We start from the raw sequence: 20,340 nt of genomic DNA on the forward strand, positions 1-20,340 counted from the left end.
GTGATTATTTTCCATGAAAACAGTCAAATAAAGGCTGTTTCTGAAACGAGATGTCCATCATCTGGTCTGACACCTACCCCCTCAGGGCGGTTTCAGGCATTAAAAATTACAACAGAGGAGGTGTCAGTGTTGCTGCTAATTGTCTTGTTTGCTATTGAAGTTCATAAAGAGACATCGGTATCATTTTCAGTCTATTTCTCAGCCAGTTCAAAACTCCTCACAGGGCCTTTAACATACTTGAGAAATTCTACTAACTTTGGATGTTATCAGTTTTAGGTAAGGCCTTTCCAAATTGCTGATCGCCATAGGCGTTTCTAGCCTATTTTTTTTTTAACTGTATGTCCTTTTTAACAAGCTAGAAAAGTTTCAAAACCATACAGTACTTGGTTAAAACTTAATATTTTAACAACAAAAATACAGCAGCTCCACCGTGTTTTACATGTTGTGCATTGCATTTCAGATGAAAGTCCAAAAAATAACTAGACGTCAAGTTTTGGTATTTTTGGTACTCACTATAGGGGTCTGGTTTACTCCAGAAACATACATACTGTTAATTTATATGTTGAGGAGCTGCTGTATCAAAATGAGTTGTCTTTCCCTAGAAATTAGGGCTACCATATGTTTCTTTTATGATTCCTATCCATTTCTCTTTTGCTGTGGCTCAGCATTTAAATAACCTTTATCAGATTTGATGGTTTAGTCACAGACTTTCCTAAAAAGTGTGATACTTTTCTTTGGGACTGAAATTGCATTCAAAATTACAAAACAGTTAAATTTACCTTGCCCAGCTCAGCACCCCTAAACATCCGATCCTAGAATCGCCCCTGCTGATCGCTATCCCTTCACAAATCTATACAACCTCATTGTAGCCAAACTTAACTTCCATTTTCAGTAAAAGATCATTTCTTATAATAGCTGTCTGTAGCAGTGACCACACAAACATTTATTCCAATGTTTTATTATTTACCCTAAACAGAAACCTTAAAAACATACAAATGACTTCATAAAAGCTTATACAGAAACACGTACGCACTTACAACACGAGTCACTTATACAGTTCATGAATGCAGCAGCTGCTTTCTCGATTCATAATCTTTTCTCTTGCTTGGCTTAACATATTTGAAAGGAGTTGAAGCACCAAGTTAACCGAATACATTCCATTTTATGTTAGTTTTAAGTTTTTCTAGTTTTACACACCAGAAAAACTGAAGTACTTAAGGACTAAATTCAAGGGCTACGACAACAAAACTATATATATTCAGTCGATAAAGGTCAGTCTGCCTTTCCCAAAGAAATGAATAGAATATGAAACAGGAAAGAACTTACATTACATTTAGAGGGACACCAGATACTTGGCTTACTTTCTGATGCACCACAACTGTCAAGACTGTGTGATCAGAAGTGGTGGCAAGAACGGAGAGGAAATCAATGTAAATGGCAACACTTTCTGTGCGGTGGTCCTGCTTTCTGTTCGGGGTTACAGCAGCAAAATCTTTTGAGGTAAAGACGTGTTTGTTGGGAGAGCTGGCAGACGAGGAAAGATGCAACTCTGGTGTAAAGGGCAGCCAAGAACCTCCCATTCTCTCAGACTGTCTCTTCAGGTATGTGTAACCAAATTTCCTCATTTTAATTTAGAAAATGTTCTGCATCAGACTGCCTGAAGGCATTCATGTCCTTGCCAGCGTACTGTAACTTTCTTGGTGAACATTATGTGACCCGGGTTATCTGACTTTGAAAAAGATACTTGTGTTCAGTCAGACAAGAGTAATACACAACTCCAACACATGCTGCATTAGTAGCAGTTTGGTCTTAACTTTAACATTCATTCAAGTTTCAAAACCCTTGTGTAACATGCGGAGTGCATAACAGTTGAAAGGCAAAATTTTCATTCCATTCTTTTATTCTGGTTTTGCTGTAGGAGGGAGAAAAAACACTAGGTGTGTGTAAAAAAACACTTTAGGCACGGCTGCCATGCTCAACAGTGGATGGGAATTTATCATAAGAACTTCTGTGCATGGCAGCATATGGTTCTCAGTAGCTTTATCGTGTAGACACATGGGTGTCTGGTGTGTTCAGTCAGAACACTCAAGTCTGCCCAGAGACACAGGAATGCAAACTCTAAAGTGTGTTCGTACAGTCTCAAGTTTCATGTGTTTGTAAATCACAGTCCCAGTGAGGCTCTGAGCAGAGATGCCATATCTTCAGTTATGGTCCCCTCATCACCTAAACAACAAATGTGCAGTTTTTTATTTGTAAGTCAGAAACAAAGGAGAAAAAACGCAAGGAAACGTAACTGTATTAAAAGCTTGAATAAATAGCTAAACATCTCTCAGGACGTATAATTGGTCACTATCCTGCAGTTATTTATCTATTGCCTGCATTCGACTGGTTCTTTGCAACACCTGGAAATTACTTAATGTCTTCTCTGATTCTTATTCTTTATGCACATCTCTCCGTTTTTCATTTTTAGATTATGTTTTAAAACATTGAATCCTGTTTTTGTGGTTATTTATTTCTTTATTTCCATCTGTCATGGTAGAGGGATTAGTTCTACATTTCATCCCTTACTTATTTGTGTTCTCTCAACATTCAGGGATTCTGCAGGATTGATTCAACTACATTTACAAAGGAAAACATTCCAGGTGTTTCAGTAGGACCATGTCAAAACAGCTGTTTCAACTATTTCAACTCAAATTTTTCTATAATTTGGATTTTAAAGATAAACCATTGAGGATTAGGGGTGATGTTTCATCATTGCCCCCTGTACATAGTGCATGGAAGCCTTAAATTGGCTTTACCCCTTTCCTCAGTTTTGAACTCCTTTTCATGTCTTACTTCGACTTCAAGATGCACAATATTTACTGTGCGTTCAAGAACACACAAAACACTTTGTTGCTATACCAGAGGCCAAAAGGGCTGGCTCTGCGAAAGCAAATCCTCAACTGTCTTTCTTTTGTTGTCTTGACTCAAGTTAATTCAAATCCAATGAGAAAAAAAAACAACCTATTTGTATATTCTTACCTTCTTCAGCAGCAGTCATGTCATGCTCCAGCTTCAGTTTCTTTTGGCCCAGCTGCATTATGCAGTCCTCTATGGTGTTCTTACTGATCAGCTTTATCACCTGGACAGTCCTGAGACACACAGACAGGCACATTAGTCATTGGAATAAATGAATGCTCTAGGTAAACATATATTTACCTGACATGCTCATGTATTTGCAATTAGTCCCTTTGTATTAAAATATTTGATCTGTTTGGAATCCACATGCAGAAAGCAGAGACCTTTTCTAAGGCTTCATTGTGTGATAACATGCCATGAGAGTGGTTATAATTCAGATTATCTTACCTGGTCTGGCCTACACGGTGACATCTGTCTTCTGCCTGCTTGTCATTATAGGGATTGCAGTCTATGTCATGTAGGATGACAACATTTGCTGATGTGAGGTTGATGCCCAGGCCACCAGCACGTGTCGACAGCAGGAACACATATATTTCGGGATCTGTGTTGAACTCATCGATCAACCCAATCCTGTAAGGGGAAACGAAGAGATCGTTTTAGCAGCTACTTTTCTTCAATCATACTCAAGCTGACTTCAATGTGCTGTACAGACCTGTCAGCTATAGGTGTGGATCCATCCAGCCTGACATAACGATGGTCTAGATGTTTCATCAGCACTTCCACAATGTCCAGCATCATGGTGAACTGACTGAATAACACCACTCGGTCTCCCTGTAGAGTTACAGTAAACATTTATACTTCATGATATTCAATCTGTGTTAATAAACCACAGCTTGCCCTGCATGTTTACAGACATTCTGCACATTTGTGCTCACCTTGTTTTTAAGGGAGGCCAGCAGCTCAGTGAGGTGGTGGAATTTCCCAGAGTCAAGCAGCAAACTCTTTTCAAGCTTGTAGGAGCTGATGGAGGAGTACTGCTTGCACAGATTATGCAGCTCAAAGTCTGACATCACTTCCATGTCTTCCTGGATCAGAGCGGCATCTGCATCAAAATGAGTTGGCTCCTATGTAGGACGAGAAAACAGAATGGAGGAAGATATTAAATATGTATTCAGTGTTAACTTTTATATAAGTTAATAAGGAAGTAGGACCTACCTTGAGCATGAGTTTGCTCATGGCTTTGAGCTTCTCTGTGGTGTAGTACTGTCTATGAAGCAGAGGATGGTTAGCCATCTTCCTCAGCTGCATCATCACGTTGCACATCTCTCGCTCTGCAGAGACAGTGCACGAGATAATTAAGCACACATTCATTTCTGTAACTTTTATAAAAACACACAGTGATGCAGTACATGGATCAGCAAATCAGCTTACTTGCACCATCGGTGGAACCTTTCAGTTTTTCCCAGAGCTTTCGATAGAGAGCCTCCTGTTTCTCACTCATTGAGCAAGACTCGATCGTCTCTTCCTTGGCTGGCAGTTGTTTGAGGACCTTGAAAAGAGCAAGAGTGTTGTTCATTTACAGTACTTAAAAAGAGTGTGCTTGACTACAGAACTTTTCTTAAGGACAATGCCCATTCTTTTGTTTTTTAACAAAGTTGATGTAAGGAAAACAAATTCCCCAATGTGCTAGATTCTACTCACCTCGCTCTTGACTCTTCTGAGGATGAAAGGCTTCATGATGAGTTTGGCCTGAGAAATACGGTCCCTCTCAAAGCGGCTCTGCTCCTCATGAGATTTCTGACACATGACATACAAAGTTATAAACTAAGATCACCTGGCCAAAACAAATCTGTACTGGCAAAACGGCTTGCAATACATAAGCTTTAAGGTGCCACTTGTGAAATACATAATTGGAGTAAAGAACAGGAGAGATTTGAGAGAGAGATCTGTATCTATAATTTAACACCAAAGAGGACTGGCTTGTATGCAAACAAAGTGGCATGCATGCAGTCATTATCTCCATCCATCCTGAAATGCTACGGTTATTATCTTTCCAAACAAACTGAGCTGACAGTGTAACATACACACACCATAGAAAACATTTTGGAGAGCTGTGACGTGGAGCTGGAGAACATGGAAGGCATAATAAAGTTGAGGAGAGACATCAGCTCCAAGAGGTTGTTCTGTACTGGAGTTCCTGTCAGCAGCAAACGGTGCTCCGCCTGCAGAGACAAGACGATCATGAACTTAATAATGAGTGCAATACTGATAGAAGGATAGGAGGGAAAATCATCTTGATGTATGAAAAAAAGCACAGAAACTGGGAGGTGTTACTGGTAGAGATTACATGCTAGAGTTTCAGTGAACTTACATTGATAGCCATTAGGTGGCGGTAGCGCAGAGTGTTCATGTTCTTAAGCATGTGACCCTCATCAAACACAGCATAGTTGATACGAAGCTTTCTGAAGAGGCTGCGGTCATTATCATTTCCAATGGCCAGGTTATACCTGTAATACAAACCAAACACAAACAGAAGGAATGAGTGCGACTGTCACCTGCACTGGAGTTTTTCCATCACAGTACCACAGTAATAATAATAATACCTTTATTTGTATAGCACTTTTCAATAAAAGTAACAAAGTACTTAACAAAATAATAAAAACACAGTAAAAGCAGAGAGATAAAATGTTAAAGATTAAAATAAATTCACGGGGGGGTTTGACGGCAAAGGCCCTGTCCCCTTTAGTTTTTAGTCTAGACCGTGGAACAGCAAGCAGAGCACTGCCAGACGATCTCAGACTGCGTCCTGGTTTATGGGGGGGATAAGAGCTCAGAGATGTATCGAGGGCCAGTCCATGTTGTGCTTTAAACGTGATTAAAATTGTCTTAAAATCAATCACGAACAGGGAGCCAGTGTAGGGATGCTAAAATTGGGGTGATGTGGGAATAGATTGTGTGCTTGCTCACGTGGTCACTATGACGTTGAACTCAACAGCGTCATTGAGGATGTCGTGTCTGAGGTAGCGGCGGTCCTCCAAGGATCCTGTATGCCACAGCAATCAGAACAAAGTTGATTGGCATGTAGGTTTTTGCTAACAAGAAATTTGGCATCTATATAGCAATATACAACAAGAATTATCATTAAAAGGACACAATATTTGTGTCAACAATTTCAACTAAAATTCCAATTTTGACAATAAAGAATAAAAAAAAAATGACAAAACTAGGACTGTCAGTGTTAACAGGTTATTCAGAGTGCAAGTGAGGTCAAAATTTGCTTTATTTTTTCATGCTAATTTGTCCCTTTGTTACTTTGTCTTCCTGTTGCTGCCACAACAGAAAACAATGCCACCACTGTGCTTCTGAATGGCGACACGTATCATGTTCAAAAACTCCCTGTCTACTCTGTTGACCAGTCAAAAGTAATATGTATTTCTATCCAACAGAAATCAAACATAACCAAAGGATCTCCTGTTTTGAGCTACAACCTACAAGCTAAGCAATCAAGTGCTGTTAATCAGACTAATGTCAGCATGCAACCGCGTCACTAAAGCTGGCAGAGCACTATTTTGGAACGGGCAAATTGCCACAGACCTGCGAGTGAAACTGTGTTAGAGGAATGGGCTGTACATTTTGTCCGTGCAGTCTTGCAAAATTTTCCATTTGTAAAAGTGATATCCTTATTAATAATAATAACAATAATAATAATAATATTTCACAGAATAAGCATTAAAAGCCACCTCCTATCTCCAAGTCATGGTTTCAGACCACGCTGGTGTAACAGAGCAGCATTTATTGGAATAATCTAGTTTACAGTCAAGATCATAAAGTATATTTAATTGCATTCATTTGACTCCCAAATAGGGACACTGGTATGAATTGCACTCTGAACTTATCTGATACAATAAGAAACTGAGAAAAGAACTTGAAAACAAGAACTTAGATGAGCATAGCTTCCTCTATCTGTTCCGTTGATTAAAAAGGCAGCTTTCCTCTGAGTTTTTTTAGCTACTGTGGGTGTGAACACAAGAACAAAACATTCTTCTCTTGAACTATCTCTTGGCGTGCTTGAGTAGAGTGGATACTTCTCAGACCAACTGCAAGAAACTTTTGAAGAAAACAGAAAAGGACCTCTCGTTTTAAAATATAAATAAGCAGTCTTACCGTAATAGATGATAACTTTAAGGCTTGGACACCACAGCTTCAGCTCTCTGACCCAGTTATCTACAAAACAGAGAATGAAATCATGATGAAAAAGGAAAAGGTGCAAATTTTACAAAGTGAAAGAAACAAGTTTCAAACGACAGGACTCAGTTAGGGTTCAAAGTTCATTTACTCTGGGTAAACCAAAGCAGTTGGTGAGATGAAAATGGGATTGCCGTGATGGAAACTGCAATAATAATTTTTCTTTTCATCATTACACAAACAAAGATGATTATTTGTAAATTTGCACTGTAGTACTACACCAAAAGCCTTTATGCTAAGCATTGTAATCATAGCATTATGTGTTAGATTCCACAATGTGTGACTATGTGAAAAAGTGTTTCTTGAGAAAGTTACCCATTGTAGAGGCCGGCACAGTGATAAGGTGAGGACCTTTGATCCCGTTCTGGTACAGCTGGGCCAAAAATGCTATAGCTTGGATGGTTTTCCCCAAACCCTGACAGAAGGTGTGAATGACGGATGGAAGAAGATAAACAAAGTCAGTCAGGCATCAAACAAAAGATGAGGAGGAAATACAGAGCCAGACGGAAAGACAAAGAACATATTTGAACATCTGTGACTCTGATGATGTGCTAGAAACTGTTCAGCAATGCACTGCAGCCCTATCACATCACACTTCTTTCTTCTGTCATTGCCTTTCTGTCTGTGGTGCACTGTACTAGCTGGTTGTTTATTCACCTGCAGAGTGGCTACAAATCCAGGGAGAAAGCTCTATTATAGTGACAAAATAACACTCATCGGGTGCTGACTTGAACCAGCTGGGTCTTAGTCCTTTGTTTCTTTACTTTAGGTTACTGATCTGACACCTCGCAAATATTAGAAGTACAAACTGTCACGTCACAACGGTCCTCTGCTTGTTGCCTTACCATTTCATCGGCGAGGATACCACTCAGATTGTGCTCATGCAGAAGCAACAGCCAGTTTAGACCGATCAGCTGATAGGGCTTTAACTTGAACCTGAAAAACAAACAATCAGAGACTTATAACAAAAAGTGGAATGCCTAAAGTTCTAAAGCTACCTTTAAAATGTCCAGTTACACCTGGAGAGTGGTGATTGAATAAAGACTGTCTGAATTAGGGCTGCACTAAATATTGTATCGTTTTATCTGCATTAGGGATGTACATTTTAAGTATTTTCCGTGATCGATTTTTGGAAATGTTATTGATCAATTATCGATTAATCAATAAAAAAAAACATTATTATTCTTGTGTCAAAAACAATGCCAAATATGTTTTTCCCCCTAAATTATATTTTCTACAGCAACAAAATGCATAAAACTGACAGGATTGAACACAGGTACATGTTTAACACTGATTATCAACGATCAGGCTCATAAAAATATTCTTCGCGGACATAGTTTTATAAAGTGAAGGCTCATAATACTAACAGAAAGTACTTCAGACTCACAGTGTCCAGTTTTCTGCCTATTCTTATTTCTTATTGAGAAAAATAAACGTGTGTATTCGGTCAGGTGTCAGCTGGGAGCGCAACCGGATCAGTCTAGCGGCAGAAAAGTTCATACGGCTCTGATGTTGCTGGTCTGCAAACATAGTGTACTAGCAATTCACACCAGTCGGTTGACTTTGTATTTAAAGGTGGGGAAATGTCCTGTTTAAAGTCGTCAACCTCCGTGTCGTTGTTGGCAGCAGTTGTGTATTGATCCTCTTCAAAAAGACCTAATGGACAGCCGCAGCTGCCAGCTGAACATCTCCGCTGTTTAACAGCTGATTCACATTGAAACATGCTTTAAACTTCAAACACCTCCCCGATAGCTGAGTGTAATATGAGTCCACATGATGTTTGTCATAATAAACTATAGCACATTGTCAGTTTTTCCTATAACCTGCAGCACTAGTCTGAATATAGACTTCGCCTTCTTTTGCTGATTTAACCATTTCATGGGCCATGAACTGATACTCACTGGCTGCTGAGTACTTTGGGCTGTTTCATAGCCCCTGTGCCCGTCTCCATCAGAGAAGTGACCTGATTCGTCATTTTTGTGGAAATGGTCTCACATTTGGACATGAGCCCCAGCACAACCTTCCGCTCTCTGAGGACGACTTTGCAGCCCATGAGTACGTCCTCTGACAATCCATTGCCTTTATGGAAGACGTCACGCTGAGGAGGAAAGAAGACACTTTATCCATTGACTTCTACGGAAACATCTCTTTGAAAGTAATTCATAAATGATAGGGACAACATACTACAGAATTAATGAGTTACATCTAGGGATGCAAGATATTATCGGCACATTATCGGACGATATTGGCTTTAAAATGTTAGATATCCACTGATAAAATGAACTGATTAAAATAATGTGCTGCTGCGCACATGATGGGCTCATGTTTTAAGTTGAATTTGAATTTAAGCAGCAGTCTGTAAGGTACATGTAGCTGACTAATTTAGGCACATTGACTGTCAAAGAGTAAACCATTTTATATAATTTGGGTTTAACTGCTGTACAGTTGCACTTTTCACATGTTCCCTGTGAACAGAGGTTAGGTTTACTTACTGTGTCAAATGTGAAATTTGCCAAATTTGCCCTGGTTGTGGGTATTTTTATGATTGTCTCAGGGAGAGCATCATTGAAGTTTTAAGTAGGACGTATCTGTTTGTATGAATTTTGTTTGAAAGCAATTATCCTAAATAAATATGCAGTTTTCAGTATTAAGTATTTTCTTATTTTGCACAAGAAATGAATATTACATAACAAATATGATAAGAGTATCACCATAATACTGTACACTAGTTCCAATACAGAAGAGAATTGATGATCTCTGCAATTAGGTGTGTGTGAAAAAATATTGGTATAGGTAATCGGCCTAAATGAGTTGTAAAATAACCGCATATCGGATATGGGCAAAAAATCCAATATCAAGCATCCCTAGTTACATCATGTGTCACTGCATTGAAAAGCAGACTTTTCCCCACCTCTCCATCTTAAGTGTATCTTAAAATTATGTGAAGTGGACATATTGTAAAAACTACCTTTAAAAGTATATACAATTCTTCACTGCTCTTTAATTGCACCATGACAGCCATGTGTAACCATTATGTACCACGTGTGTTTATATCTACCGTCTGCTGACTGATGAATGGTTAAAAAACACTGCTGACAATCTGATAACAGATCACAAAGAGAGAAATGAAAGGAAGTAAAGAGTTCTGCTATTCAAAAAATGGTATGGAATGTCGTGTCTATGCGCATAACACCCTCTATGAGCAAATACACTGCATGAAATTTGACAGGTCACAAAGTCATCTTCCAGGTGTTCTGTAGGATGACTTCAACCTACTCTGTGTTTATGCAGTGCTATCTGATTTCTCTGACATGAGAGAGCCACCTGTATGGCATCTACTAGATGTGAAAAAATGTTCTAACACACGCACATGGACACACACATGCGCACTCACCATGCTTTCCCAGTTTCCAAAGGGTCTCAGTTCCACAATCTTCATGGCTTTTTTAACAGAGCAGCCAGAAATCAGCGACAGCTCATCTATCGATGCTGTCTGAAAGAACGTGATTATCTCTTTCTTCAACGCTGTCATGCCAACTTTAGAGTCCAGCTCCCCATCTGAGTCTTCAAACTCACTGCTGACCATGCCATCATTATCATCCTCTGAGCTGGGTGCTATGTGTTCATCTGCGGCACGCGCCTTCTGCTTTCTCTCTACTGCCTGCTTCTTGGCTATGCTGGTCCCACTTGCAAACCTGGACAGCATCTTTACCACAGGAGAGGAAGAGGTGGAGGTTGAGGATGTGGCTGGCTTCAGGGAAGAAGAGGTAGTTGTTTTCTGAACTGAGGAGTATGAGGATACTTTGGCTCTTCTTCTCGTAAGCCATGAAGACAGAGTGGATTTTCTACGACGGTCTTCAGGATATCTGTGGTCGTCTGAGTCTGATTCGTCCTCGCTGTCTTTCGTGGCATCTGTATCGTCGGAACTGTCATCCGCATCATCTTTGTGCAACATCAGCCTCCTGCGGTCACTGACGGAATTGCTTTTGCTCTTTGATTTACTGGAATTCTTTTTGTCACCCTCAGTGGAGCTGAAGCTTTTATCTTAAACACAGAAAAAAAAATAAAAACAATGAGTTAAAATCGGTGTCAGGATAAGATCAAGAATGGGTTTAAATGAAAGCTACTGTGTTTGTACCTGGATCAGAAAACACCTGAAGAGCCTGTAGAGCGTCGGCATCATTCCAGTCATGTTCCTGCAGCACCATACGTAGCTCCTGCAACGAACCAGAAATAAGACAATTTAGACCCTTACAAGGTGAAAGATGAGTGTGTCCTTTAGCTTTTGCATCACTAGACCAAGCATGACCTCAGGTGCATTTCAACCAAGAGCTCCAAGAGCCCCCAGAACAACTTTACCCAGAACTACAAGGTTCCGGTGCCCCCATTGTTATCTGTGTTTCGCCCGCGGGCTGAAGATCTGGGTAGATTGTGCAAATCAGGCCAATGGCGTATGGAGAAAAAAAATTATATTAAATAATATTTTGAAATCTTAATAAAAAAGTAAACTAGTTTGCATTCCCAGGAACTCCCTCTGTGTTTCAACAACTGTGTAAACTCCACAAACACTGTTACGTTCAACCGAAAGTCCCAGGACCTTTGAAAAGTACTACCCCCCAAGCAGGGGCTTTTCAGGGGGGAGATTATCTACCCCTAAACTAAATTTAGACCTTGGTTCCTTCGGTCAAAATGCATGTAGTTCAGGGGTAAAGTGCGTAGTTCTGGGGTAAAGTTTCTGCGGTGGAAAAAAGCCTTTAGGTCATCCTTATGTGCTACAACAACAAAAACAGAGGCTCACACAGTTGTCATGCTATATACAATATATTCAGAATGAGAGAGAGGTGACATCCATCTCAATATGAAATGACATGAAGCTACAGAGAAGGACATAGTATCTGTGCGTCCTTACCTCCTTGTCCTGGTCAGGAAACTTTTTCTGCAGTCTTTTGACCATGGCTTCCTGCTTCTCAAAGCTTGGCTCTTTGCCATCATCATCATCGTCATCAGAATCCTTATTTTTTAAATACAGAGCAATGTTATCAGAGCCCTTCCCCTTAAAGTTCAATGCAAACTTGAAATTTGGATCACATAAAAAAAGGGTCAGTTGACTGGATATTGATGATAAGTACGTGTTATATGCCATTTCTCAAAACAGAATAGTGTCATCAGTAGTCTTACCACTGATGACCTCCTCTTCTTGCTGGGTTGAACGTTGGCACCGTCCTGAGAACTGCTGGATCCATCTTGCTTTCTTTTTCTGCCTTGATTATTTTCTGAAAAGACAGAACAGCCAAAAAAGTGTTGTGGTATTTAGTCAGCTGATTGCGAAAAATAAGCAGGCATAATTCTCTTGCGCTAAAAAACATATTTTTACTGAGACATTTTTCCAGGGTGAGGTCGTGACTTTTCTTTAAAGCTGAGGTTGGTAGTCTCGGAAAACTTTGAATGTAGCATGTCTTCAGGACTCCGTCTAACCCCTCCCCCCCTTCCCCTCGGAGCTCCTCCAAAACAACGCCCCCGCTCACATGCACGAGCGCTGCTGATCCATGACCATATGATCGTGACTGATTCAAAACTGGTCCTCACCAAAACATTATCATAGTGAAAGTTAAAAACACAAACAAACATGGCTGCTGTTAGTACTCACAACTGTCATGCTAGCATTAACCAGTTGTACTGGTGACACGGTATCAGGAGAAAAGCTATAACACATATAATACTGTGACAGCTCTCCTGTTTGTTAAACGTGTTCAGTCTAGATGTTCTTAATTCCTACTGTGGTGACAGTTAGTGAAGGCATCATCAAGGGGAGGATGTGTGAGACAGTGTGCAAGGCGAGCGGGAGAGAGGAGAGACAAGAGGAGAAGTTTTTCATTCATTCAGACATTGATTGTGGCTTTGTTGGTTGGTGTGATCACGGCCGACAGTGACCAGCTAGTAAAGATCAACGTGTTCACGAATCAGTTCGTCATCACTTCAGCATCCGGACAGACGCTACAATACATATACATTTTCTGTAGGACTTAATAAATGTCTTTAATTCTTTTACTTGTCAGAGCCCCCGTGGTGAGAGCTTTTTAGACTCTGATCCGGACTACAGTCCTGAACAAAGCACCTCTTCGGGTCAGAGGGGACAGGTCCGAGGTTGAGCGTGAGGGACAGTCAGTAGAGTCAGGGGAAGCAGAGGCAGGGGACGGGACTCAGAGTGAACGCCGGGGAAATGTACGCGCAGGAGGCGGGCAGAGCGGCAGGACGGGATTTCATTGGTTTAAAATTTTGGGACCCAAAAACAGTGAATGGTTGGTGTTTACTCTGGCTGTAGATAGCAGCTTTTCTTTGCTCTTTTTTAAGAACACATTATGTATTGATTGCCATCGAGACATAAAGATAATTTTAACCAGTATAACAAAAAGTGTATCTAAATCTGACTACCAAGCACAGCTTTAACTGAACACCACTAGCAATAAAAAATCATTCCAGGATCAAGTTTTGACTTTATTTCATGGGCCTGAGAAATGCACAGTATATCATTAAAATAACTATTTGGCAACTTTTTCACTCTTAATACTTGTATGACTTTAAGCTGTTTTTACTAAGGCAAGCTTAAACCTTTCTATCAAACAAAACCAATGCCTTCTTTCAGCTAACATACCTAGCGAGCACATTTTATACTCCTATTCTTGTAGAAATGTGTATGGACTTCTATGGTGTGCTCATGAAAAGTAATTACTTACCTTCTTTATCACCAAACTGGAAAATACATGCTGCTACGGCCCCTTCCAATGTGCTTGTGCTGCCTATAACCTGAATCCACAAAAAAAAACAAGGTACTTTAAAATGGGAGGATCAGGAGGTTAAGAGAGAATGTGCAAAAAATTAGAAATAGCATGAACAGAAAGGTGCAATGTCTCTGCTTTATCTCAACTCACTTTCAGTAGCTCACCCCTAGTGAGCTGAGGAAACATCTCCACCAGTTTGTTCATTTTCTCCCCAATTTCATGGTCCTCATCATCTGAGTGATCAGATTCCTCATGTGTTTCGTTCCTAAAAATGATAGGTATGTGACCACGGATTAGTATAAATGTGGATATCTAAAAAAAAAACACACACATTTTGTTTATGGATGACACATACTTGGATTTTCCGTTGTTTGATGCTTTGTTTTTGATGTCAGATGGTTTTTCATCCTCTTCCAAATCAATACTGTTGACCTCTTCGAAAACCACTCCTCGGGCATGGGACTTGGGAGCTTTGGCAGGTTTCATTTTAGCTGAAAAGAAAAGGGCACAGGAATATTTGGAGGATTTAACATAAAAACAAACTCTTGTTCGTTTGAGGAGAATGCTAAACTGCCATGACACATAATCTGTTTCATTGATCTCACAGTAAAGGATGCTTCCTTCGTGATACAGATATTTCAGCTTCTTGTCAAGACATGGCCACGCACTCCTCACAATAATGGTCAAGTCAACACTTGTGTTATGTCAGAAAAATTGCAGTCGCAATAACTTCTGCCATTTAACCCTCAAGACATTAGAGGGTAGAAATTAAATCTGTCTGACATGTACAAGACCCACACCAAGGGACCATGTGTTACTTGCCTAATTGATTTATCTTACCATATATCTCAAGGATCATGTAGTGACATACGAGATCATTCAATTGTTATACAATGAGATCATTCTGTTTTAAAAGGCCCACTGCTTAAAGCAACTACAGCCATTTCTACAATTCCGTCACACTGTGTTTCTTAATGTGATACCTTGTCAGTTCTTCTTGACCCTCCCTCAAGTAATAAATGATGTTGCCAGTCTATTTGAATTTCAATAGACGTTTTAGGCTTACTGGGCGTCCATCCCCCTTTTATGGGGGACACTGTCATTCCACCAACATGACAATTAAAACCATGTTACTTAACATCAGCTCGTTACCTGGCTTGTTCTCCTTCTCAGACTCAGGACTTTTGGAGCCTCTGTCCGGTTCTTTGTTTGTCTTCACTGCCTTCGTATCAAAACGAAAACGGTCTAAATTGAAATGACTCATTTCTTGCTTTGAAAGCTGCAGCTCTTTGTCTCTTTCTTGTCAGTAGTGTTTTTCTGTCCTGTCGCATGAAGCCCAGCGCTCCTGTTAGCTAACGTGTAAGCTAATGTTAACTAGCGCCGGATGTTAGCATAGCAGTCGAGGCAGCGGTGCTGGAGATACGCTGGTTTTCAGCTGTGTCACTGCTTCAAATTAAACGTCAATAGTATTTATCTTCCAACTCAGGAGGAACAAACCTAGAATCAAAGACAGTTCCTAGGTCCAGTGTCCTCTTGGAGTGCTACACACACAGCCGATTTCCCGCTATCTCCAGCGGCCCTGGAGGATGCTAAAGCCGGCTGCGCTCATTGGTCAGAAGACAGGAAGTGGGCGGAAAGTGAGGGCGGAGGCAAGATTATACTCTGTGAGGAACCTCCGGAGCTGCTTAAACACACAACACCTACCAGTGACCAGTGGTGGACAGTAACAGAGTACATTTACTTGAGTACTGTACTTAAGTACTGTACTTAAGTACAAGTTTTGAGCATCTGTACTTTACTTGAGTATTATTATTTTGGGATACTTATCACCTTTACTCCACTACATTCAGAAGACAATTATTGTACTTTTGACTCCACCACATTTCTTACCAATGCTCTAGTTGAGGGGTTCTCAGACTTTTTTGGCTTGTGTACCCCTTTTCAAAAACAAGTACCCCCTTGTATGGGCGAGATTTTTTCTCAGGAAATAATATGGGAAAATAACATGAATAAATGTATGCATGTGGTTTTACAGTGTCATAATAACATTGAAATGAAAGATGACACAAATTCTATTCTTTTATTGTGCAATATTTTTCAGAAAGTATTAAAGATTGAGGCAGCTAGTACCTTTGATGGCCCAAGAAGCACACCGATTCATTTTTGTTAAACAAGAAGCATTTCAACCACGTGTCCATTGTTATTGTCCTGGCAGCACTTTTATTAGCATGCAAATGTAAGTGATCGCTCGCTGAACAATTGACGTCAACAGACGAAGGCCGTCTTGTCCAAGCGGTTCTGCAAAAAATATATTTTATGAATGAATATGCTCAATTTGGAAATAGTGCCCTATTTGATGTTACATTGATTAAAAAGTAAATGCTGTTGATAAAGTTGTTTTTAATCAGATTATGAAAAAAACTGTTTTGATGCAACTTTTTTTCTTTTTTCTTTTTTGCATTTGTCACGTACCCCTTGCAGTTTTCACATGTCACTTTAGGGGCTCCGTATGAATTTCCTTCTCTTTTCTGAAATCTGATCCCTCGGTTGAACGTGGAGCAAACACAGAGCAAATAGAGGTGGTAATGATGACTATAATTCTCCACCTGAGCACCCATGGCCATATCTTCAGCTTGTGTGAGAGGTTTTCGACCTGAAGAATGATACTTATTGTTTGAAATGTTCTCCCTGTTTCCCACTCTGCCCAAACATACAAAAATTCCCTGTCCAACCTGAGAAAGCATGTTGAGCAACGTAATATTTGTTAAATTCCAGATGAACATTTCAAACTAAGGTGTCTGTGCTTTGAGTAACTTAGTTGCTGTTTTTATTCCATGGTATAGTTTTTAGAGATTTCAAGTAGGTATGGTGTTGGAGGGTTAGGTATGGTAGGTAGTATGGTTTCTAAATAAACATAATGTAAGCAAATGTACTTCTATGTATTCTTGACTGCACTCATGCTTTGTGAAAATACAACGTTTAGAGATATTTAAAAAAGTACTTTGAATACTTACGTATTTTCAAAAGCAAGTACTTCAGTACTTTAACTCAAGTAATAATTTGACAGAGCAACTTTCACTTGTATTGGAGTAATATTTGACCAGGAGGATCAATACTTTGACTTAAGTAATGAAGCTGTGTACTTTGTCCACCACTGACAGTGCAACCGTCATGTCCTGTGTATTACTGATGGTAGTCTAATATACAGTATAAGATTTTCATGCCACACTATGTCGTTACACTCTCTTAAAGGATCTTATCCTCGGTTGCGAAGAGTAATTTGCGGGGAATTCTCTTGACCAGGTCCAGCATCGTTTATAAAACCTTTGATTTGGTGACGTAAGGTTGATTATACAGTCTATGATGTAAAGCCCCCCCCCCAAAAAAACACGACTGGACTAGCCCATTGTAATCACATTACTTTGAGATCCTGCGCTTTTATGGCATTCTTGTCTGTCTTTTTTTAGTAGAAGATTACCCCTTGGTTAGGTCATTATTTATGATTCACACCCACAAACTTACTGTAAACTTATCATATTTAAACTTCTCATTTTTAAACTTCTCATTATTAAACTTCTCATTATTAAACTTCACATATTTGAATCGCTCTGTGTGCTTTTCATACTGTGTATGCTCATAAAAACCTGGTGTTATTTTATCTGCGCAATAAAATACCTTACTATCGATTAATAAGATAGAAGTGTACATAGTGTAAATATCTCTTATATTTACTATATTTTATTTTCTATTATTTTCTATTCACTTTATCATTATTGCTATTATTATTATTTTATTTTATTTCATTCTATTTCATTTTATTTTATTTCATTTTATTTCATTTTATTTCATTTTATTTCATTTTATTTCATTTCATCTTATTTTTATTTTATTCTTTTAACTATGGAATCACATTGTTGTACTCTCCTGCCCCTGTGTTGTAAGCTGCTTGAATAAACAAATTTCCCCCAATGGGTAACCAATACATTCTATCTATCTATCTATCTATCTATCTATCTATCTATCTATCTATCTATCTATCTATCTATCTATCTATCCATCTATCCATCTATCCATCTATCTATCTATCTATCCATCTATCTATCTATCTATCATGTAAGGATCCCGATTTATCACTTAATTAATGTAACTATAGGTCACCAAATCTATATTCAGTGATCAAAAATTGAAGAGTTGGAAGTCCAGCATAGTTGGCCAGCTTAACTGACCATACCACCTGACTTGGACACATGTTGGATGATAGGAAAGAAATCCTTAAGGAGTCTGCTGCATCAAAAGTTTCTCAAAAGGCTGGAAGAAACAAACCTTGAATAATAAAATAAATAAAAAAGCAGTATTATTTCTTTTAGCTTTGCGTTCAGAATATTTTTGTATCCCAATGTCACACATTGCTTTATTCAAAACAGTTCAAATGTATATCCATCTCTTCTGTCACTAATGCCTTTACTTTCATTCTTGACACTGATTTGAAATTGCAGAAAGTAATCTTATTACAAATAAATGTAACTATGCTCTATTGAATTTGGGTGTGCCTGTAAACCAAAAAATAAATTGCACATATGAATGGAACACAGCCAAATGCATGCTGTTAGTTTCAGCTGGTTCCTCCAAATCAGGTTTATTGTAGAAATATAACTTTTTTCTAAATAAAAAACACTACTCCTCTTCAACTTAAATACAGACTCTATGTGGTTGTTCTTGTGTTTTCTATGAGATGCCAAACTCAGATCTGAATTCAACCACATTTTCTGGTGAGTCAGAGACTGGGCAAAAGGGGGCAGCAGATACACATGTTTGGACAAGTATAAGGGCATGTTGTACATTCTACTTCTGTTTTTTGAATGCTGCCCCTTTGTGTGTGAGTGTGTGGGTGTGTGCTGTCATGGATGGCACTTTGTGTGTGTGTATATATACCGATAACCTAATAATGAACAGGGTCAATTGCAAGGTAGAACCTACTTGTGCAATTAAAGACAACAGTTTCTCATGCACACCAACACGTATTAGTCTGTCGAAGCTTCTAAAGGTCATAACTCAAGCATGTGATCAGCACTGGACATAAAAGCAGGATCCCCCTAACACACCAATATTTATATTCACTAATATTCACCTACAAATTAAAGTATTTTTAATATAAGATAAGAGATAATACAAACTTCATTGATACCCCATTGGGGGATTTTTTTTGTAACAGCAGTTTACAGCAAGAGGTACGGGAATAAAACACTACACTTACAAAGTTGAAATAGAATAATTGAAGGTAACACACTTTGAAGACACTTGAAATAATAATAAGGCACATTAACAATATTCCAATACATTGACAAACCTCTAGTGCACTATTATTTCAGCCTATGTAAATTTAACATGTAGTTTTGTGCAATATGACTGGGATTACTTGTGCACTTGCAAAAACACAAATACTGTCAGGCAGCACAGGCAATGACAAAGTCATAATTTTTTTCCTATTTTACAGATTCTTGATCATGATAAACCAAGGAATAATATACAGAGAGACAGAGAGGGGAAAGAGATAGACAGAGAGAAAGAGAGAGAGAGAGAGAGAGAGAGAGAGAGATGGAGAGAGAGAGAGAGAAGCCTCTTGCACTGCAATCCCGCAACAGCCCTGAAACGAATTCCTGCCATTACTACGCCTTTGCACTTACACATTGTACCTGAAATGGTTTAATATGTGCCATTGATGTGCCAGTGGTCAGTGTGATTTCAGATCACATGATGGCATTGCAGAAGTGCAAGAAGCACAGCTTGTAAACACACATTGGAAGCGCCACATACCCACACACTCAGACATGCATATACACACAGCACTGTTCCACCCTACTGGCCCTGATGCTACACATTGCCACCCTCCCACTCTGCCTCTGTTACTACTTCAAATGGAAGTTATTATGCGAAAGAGAGAGAGTGTGTTACTGAGAGATCATGTGAGCACGCCTGGTAAAAAAGTCCACACATTGTTGAAATAAAAGAAAAGTGCCAATTTTCTGGGTGTGGATATGATGACAGAGATATGAACATCGAGGACATCAAAGCTGAGTACAGCCATGGTTAGATGAAAGAAGAAAATGCTACATCAGCTAGCTGTGCTGTTAGCTTGTGGCTAGTGATGCGCTGTTTATCACCTTCCTCTGTTTACATGTGTTTTTATTGATATCTTTGATTCATGTGGGTCACCTCTTCAGGTCAAACAATCCTGAATCCTGAATATATATGGAAGGATCACATCCCTGATAACTTCATTAGAATAATGGCATTTTATAAAACAACACAGCATCGGAGAAACAATGTTGATTTCCATTGTAAAAAACTCCCATGTTTAGTTCCTTCCCCAATAAACCATTGTATTGCCTGTCTGTATTTGGTCTTGACAGTCAAAGTC

At 39.2% G+C, this 20,340-nt stretch overlaps 1 protein-coding gene across 2 annotated transcripts; it reads right to left on the reverse strand.

The window, feature by feature from the left end:
- Nucleotides 1-942: 942 nt before the first annotated feature.
- smarcad1a (SWI/SNF-related, matrix-associated actin-dependent regulator of chromatin, subfamily a, containing DEAD/H box 1 a) lies at nucleotides 943-15,548 on the reverse strand. 2 transcript variants are annotated; one of them, XM_034691979.1, is made up of 23 exons: nucleotides 15,420-15,548; nucleotides 14,278-14,413; nucleotides 14,073-14,187; nucleotides 13,878-13,947; nucleotides 12,322-12,416; nucleotides 12,053-12,154; nucleotides 11,282-11,360; nucleotides 10,538-11,187; nucleotides 9,045-9,241; nucleotides 7,989-8,079; nucleotides 7,459-7,558; nucleotides 7,063-7,122; nucleotides 5,866-5,941; nucleotides 5,270-5,405; nucleotides 4,989-5,120; nucleotides 4,600-4,695; nucleotides 4,330-4,447; nucleotides 4,114-4,229; nucleotides 3,834-4,022; nucleotides 3,611-3,729; nucleotides 3,346-3,528; nucleotides 3,022-3,131; nucleotides 943-2,223 (listed from the first exon to the last, which is right to left on the reverse strand). In XM_034691979.1, the coding sequence occupies exons 2-23, from the start codon at nucleotides 14,406-14,408 to the stop codon at nucleotides 2,162-2,164; spliced, it is 3,027 nt and encodes a 1,008-aa protein (XP_034547870.1). In that variant the 5' UTR covers nucleotides 14,409-14,413; nucleotides 15,420-15,548; the 3' UTR covers nucleotides 943-2,161. The 2 variants fall into 2 exon arrangements, with proteins under 2 accessions (XP_034547870.1, XP_034547869.1); XM_034691978.1 differs by having other exon boundaries at nucleotides 15,075-15,539.
- Between the last annotated feature and the right edge of the window lie 4,792 nt (nucleotides 15,549-20,340).

This window comes from Notolabrus celidotus, chromosome 9 (assembly GCF_009762535.1).
Source record: "Notolabrus celidotus isolate fNotCel1 chromosome 9, fNotCel1.pri, whole genome shotgun sequence".
Lineage (NCBI taxonomy): Eukaryota > Metazoa > Chordata > Actinopteri > Labriformes > Labridae > Notolabrus > Notolabrus celidotus.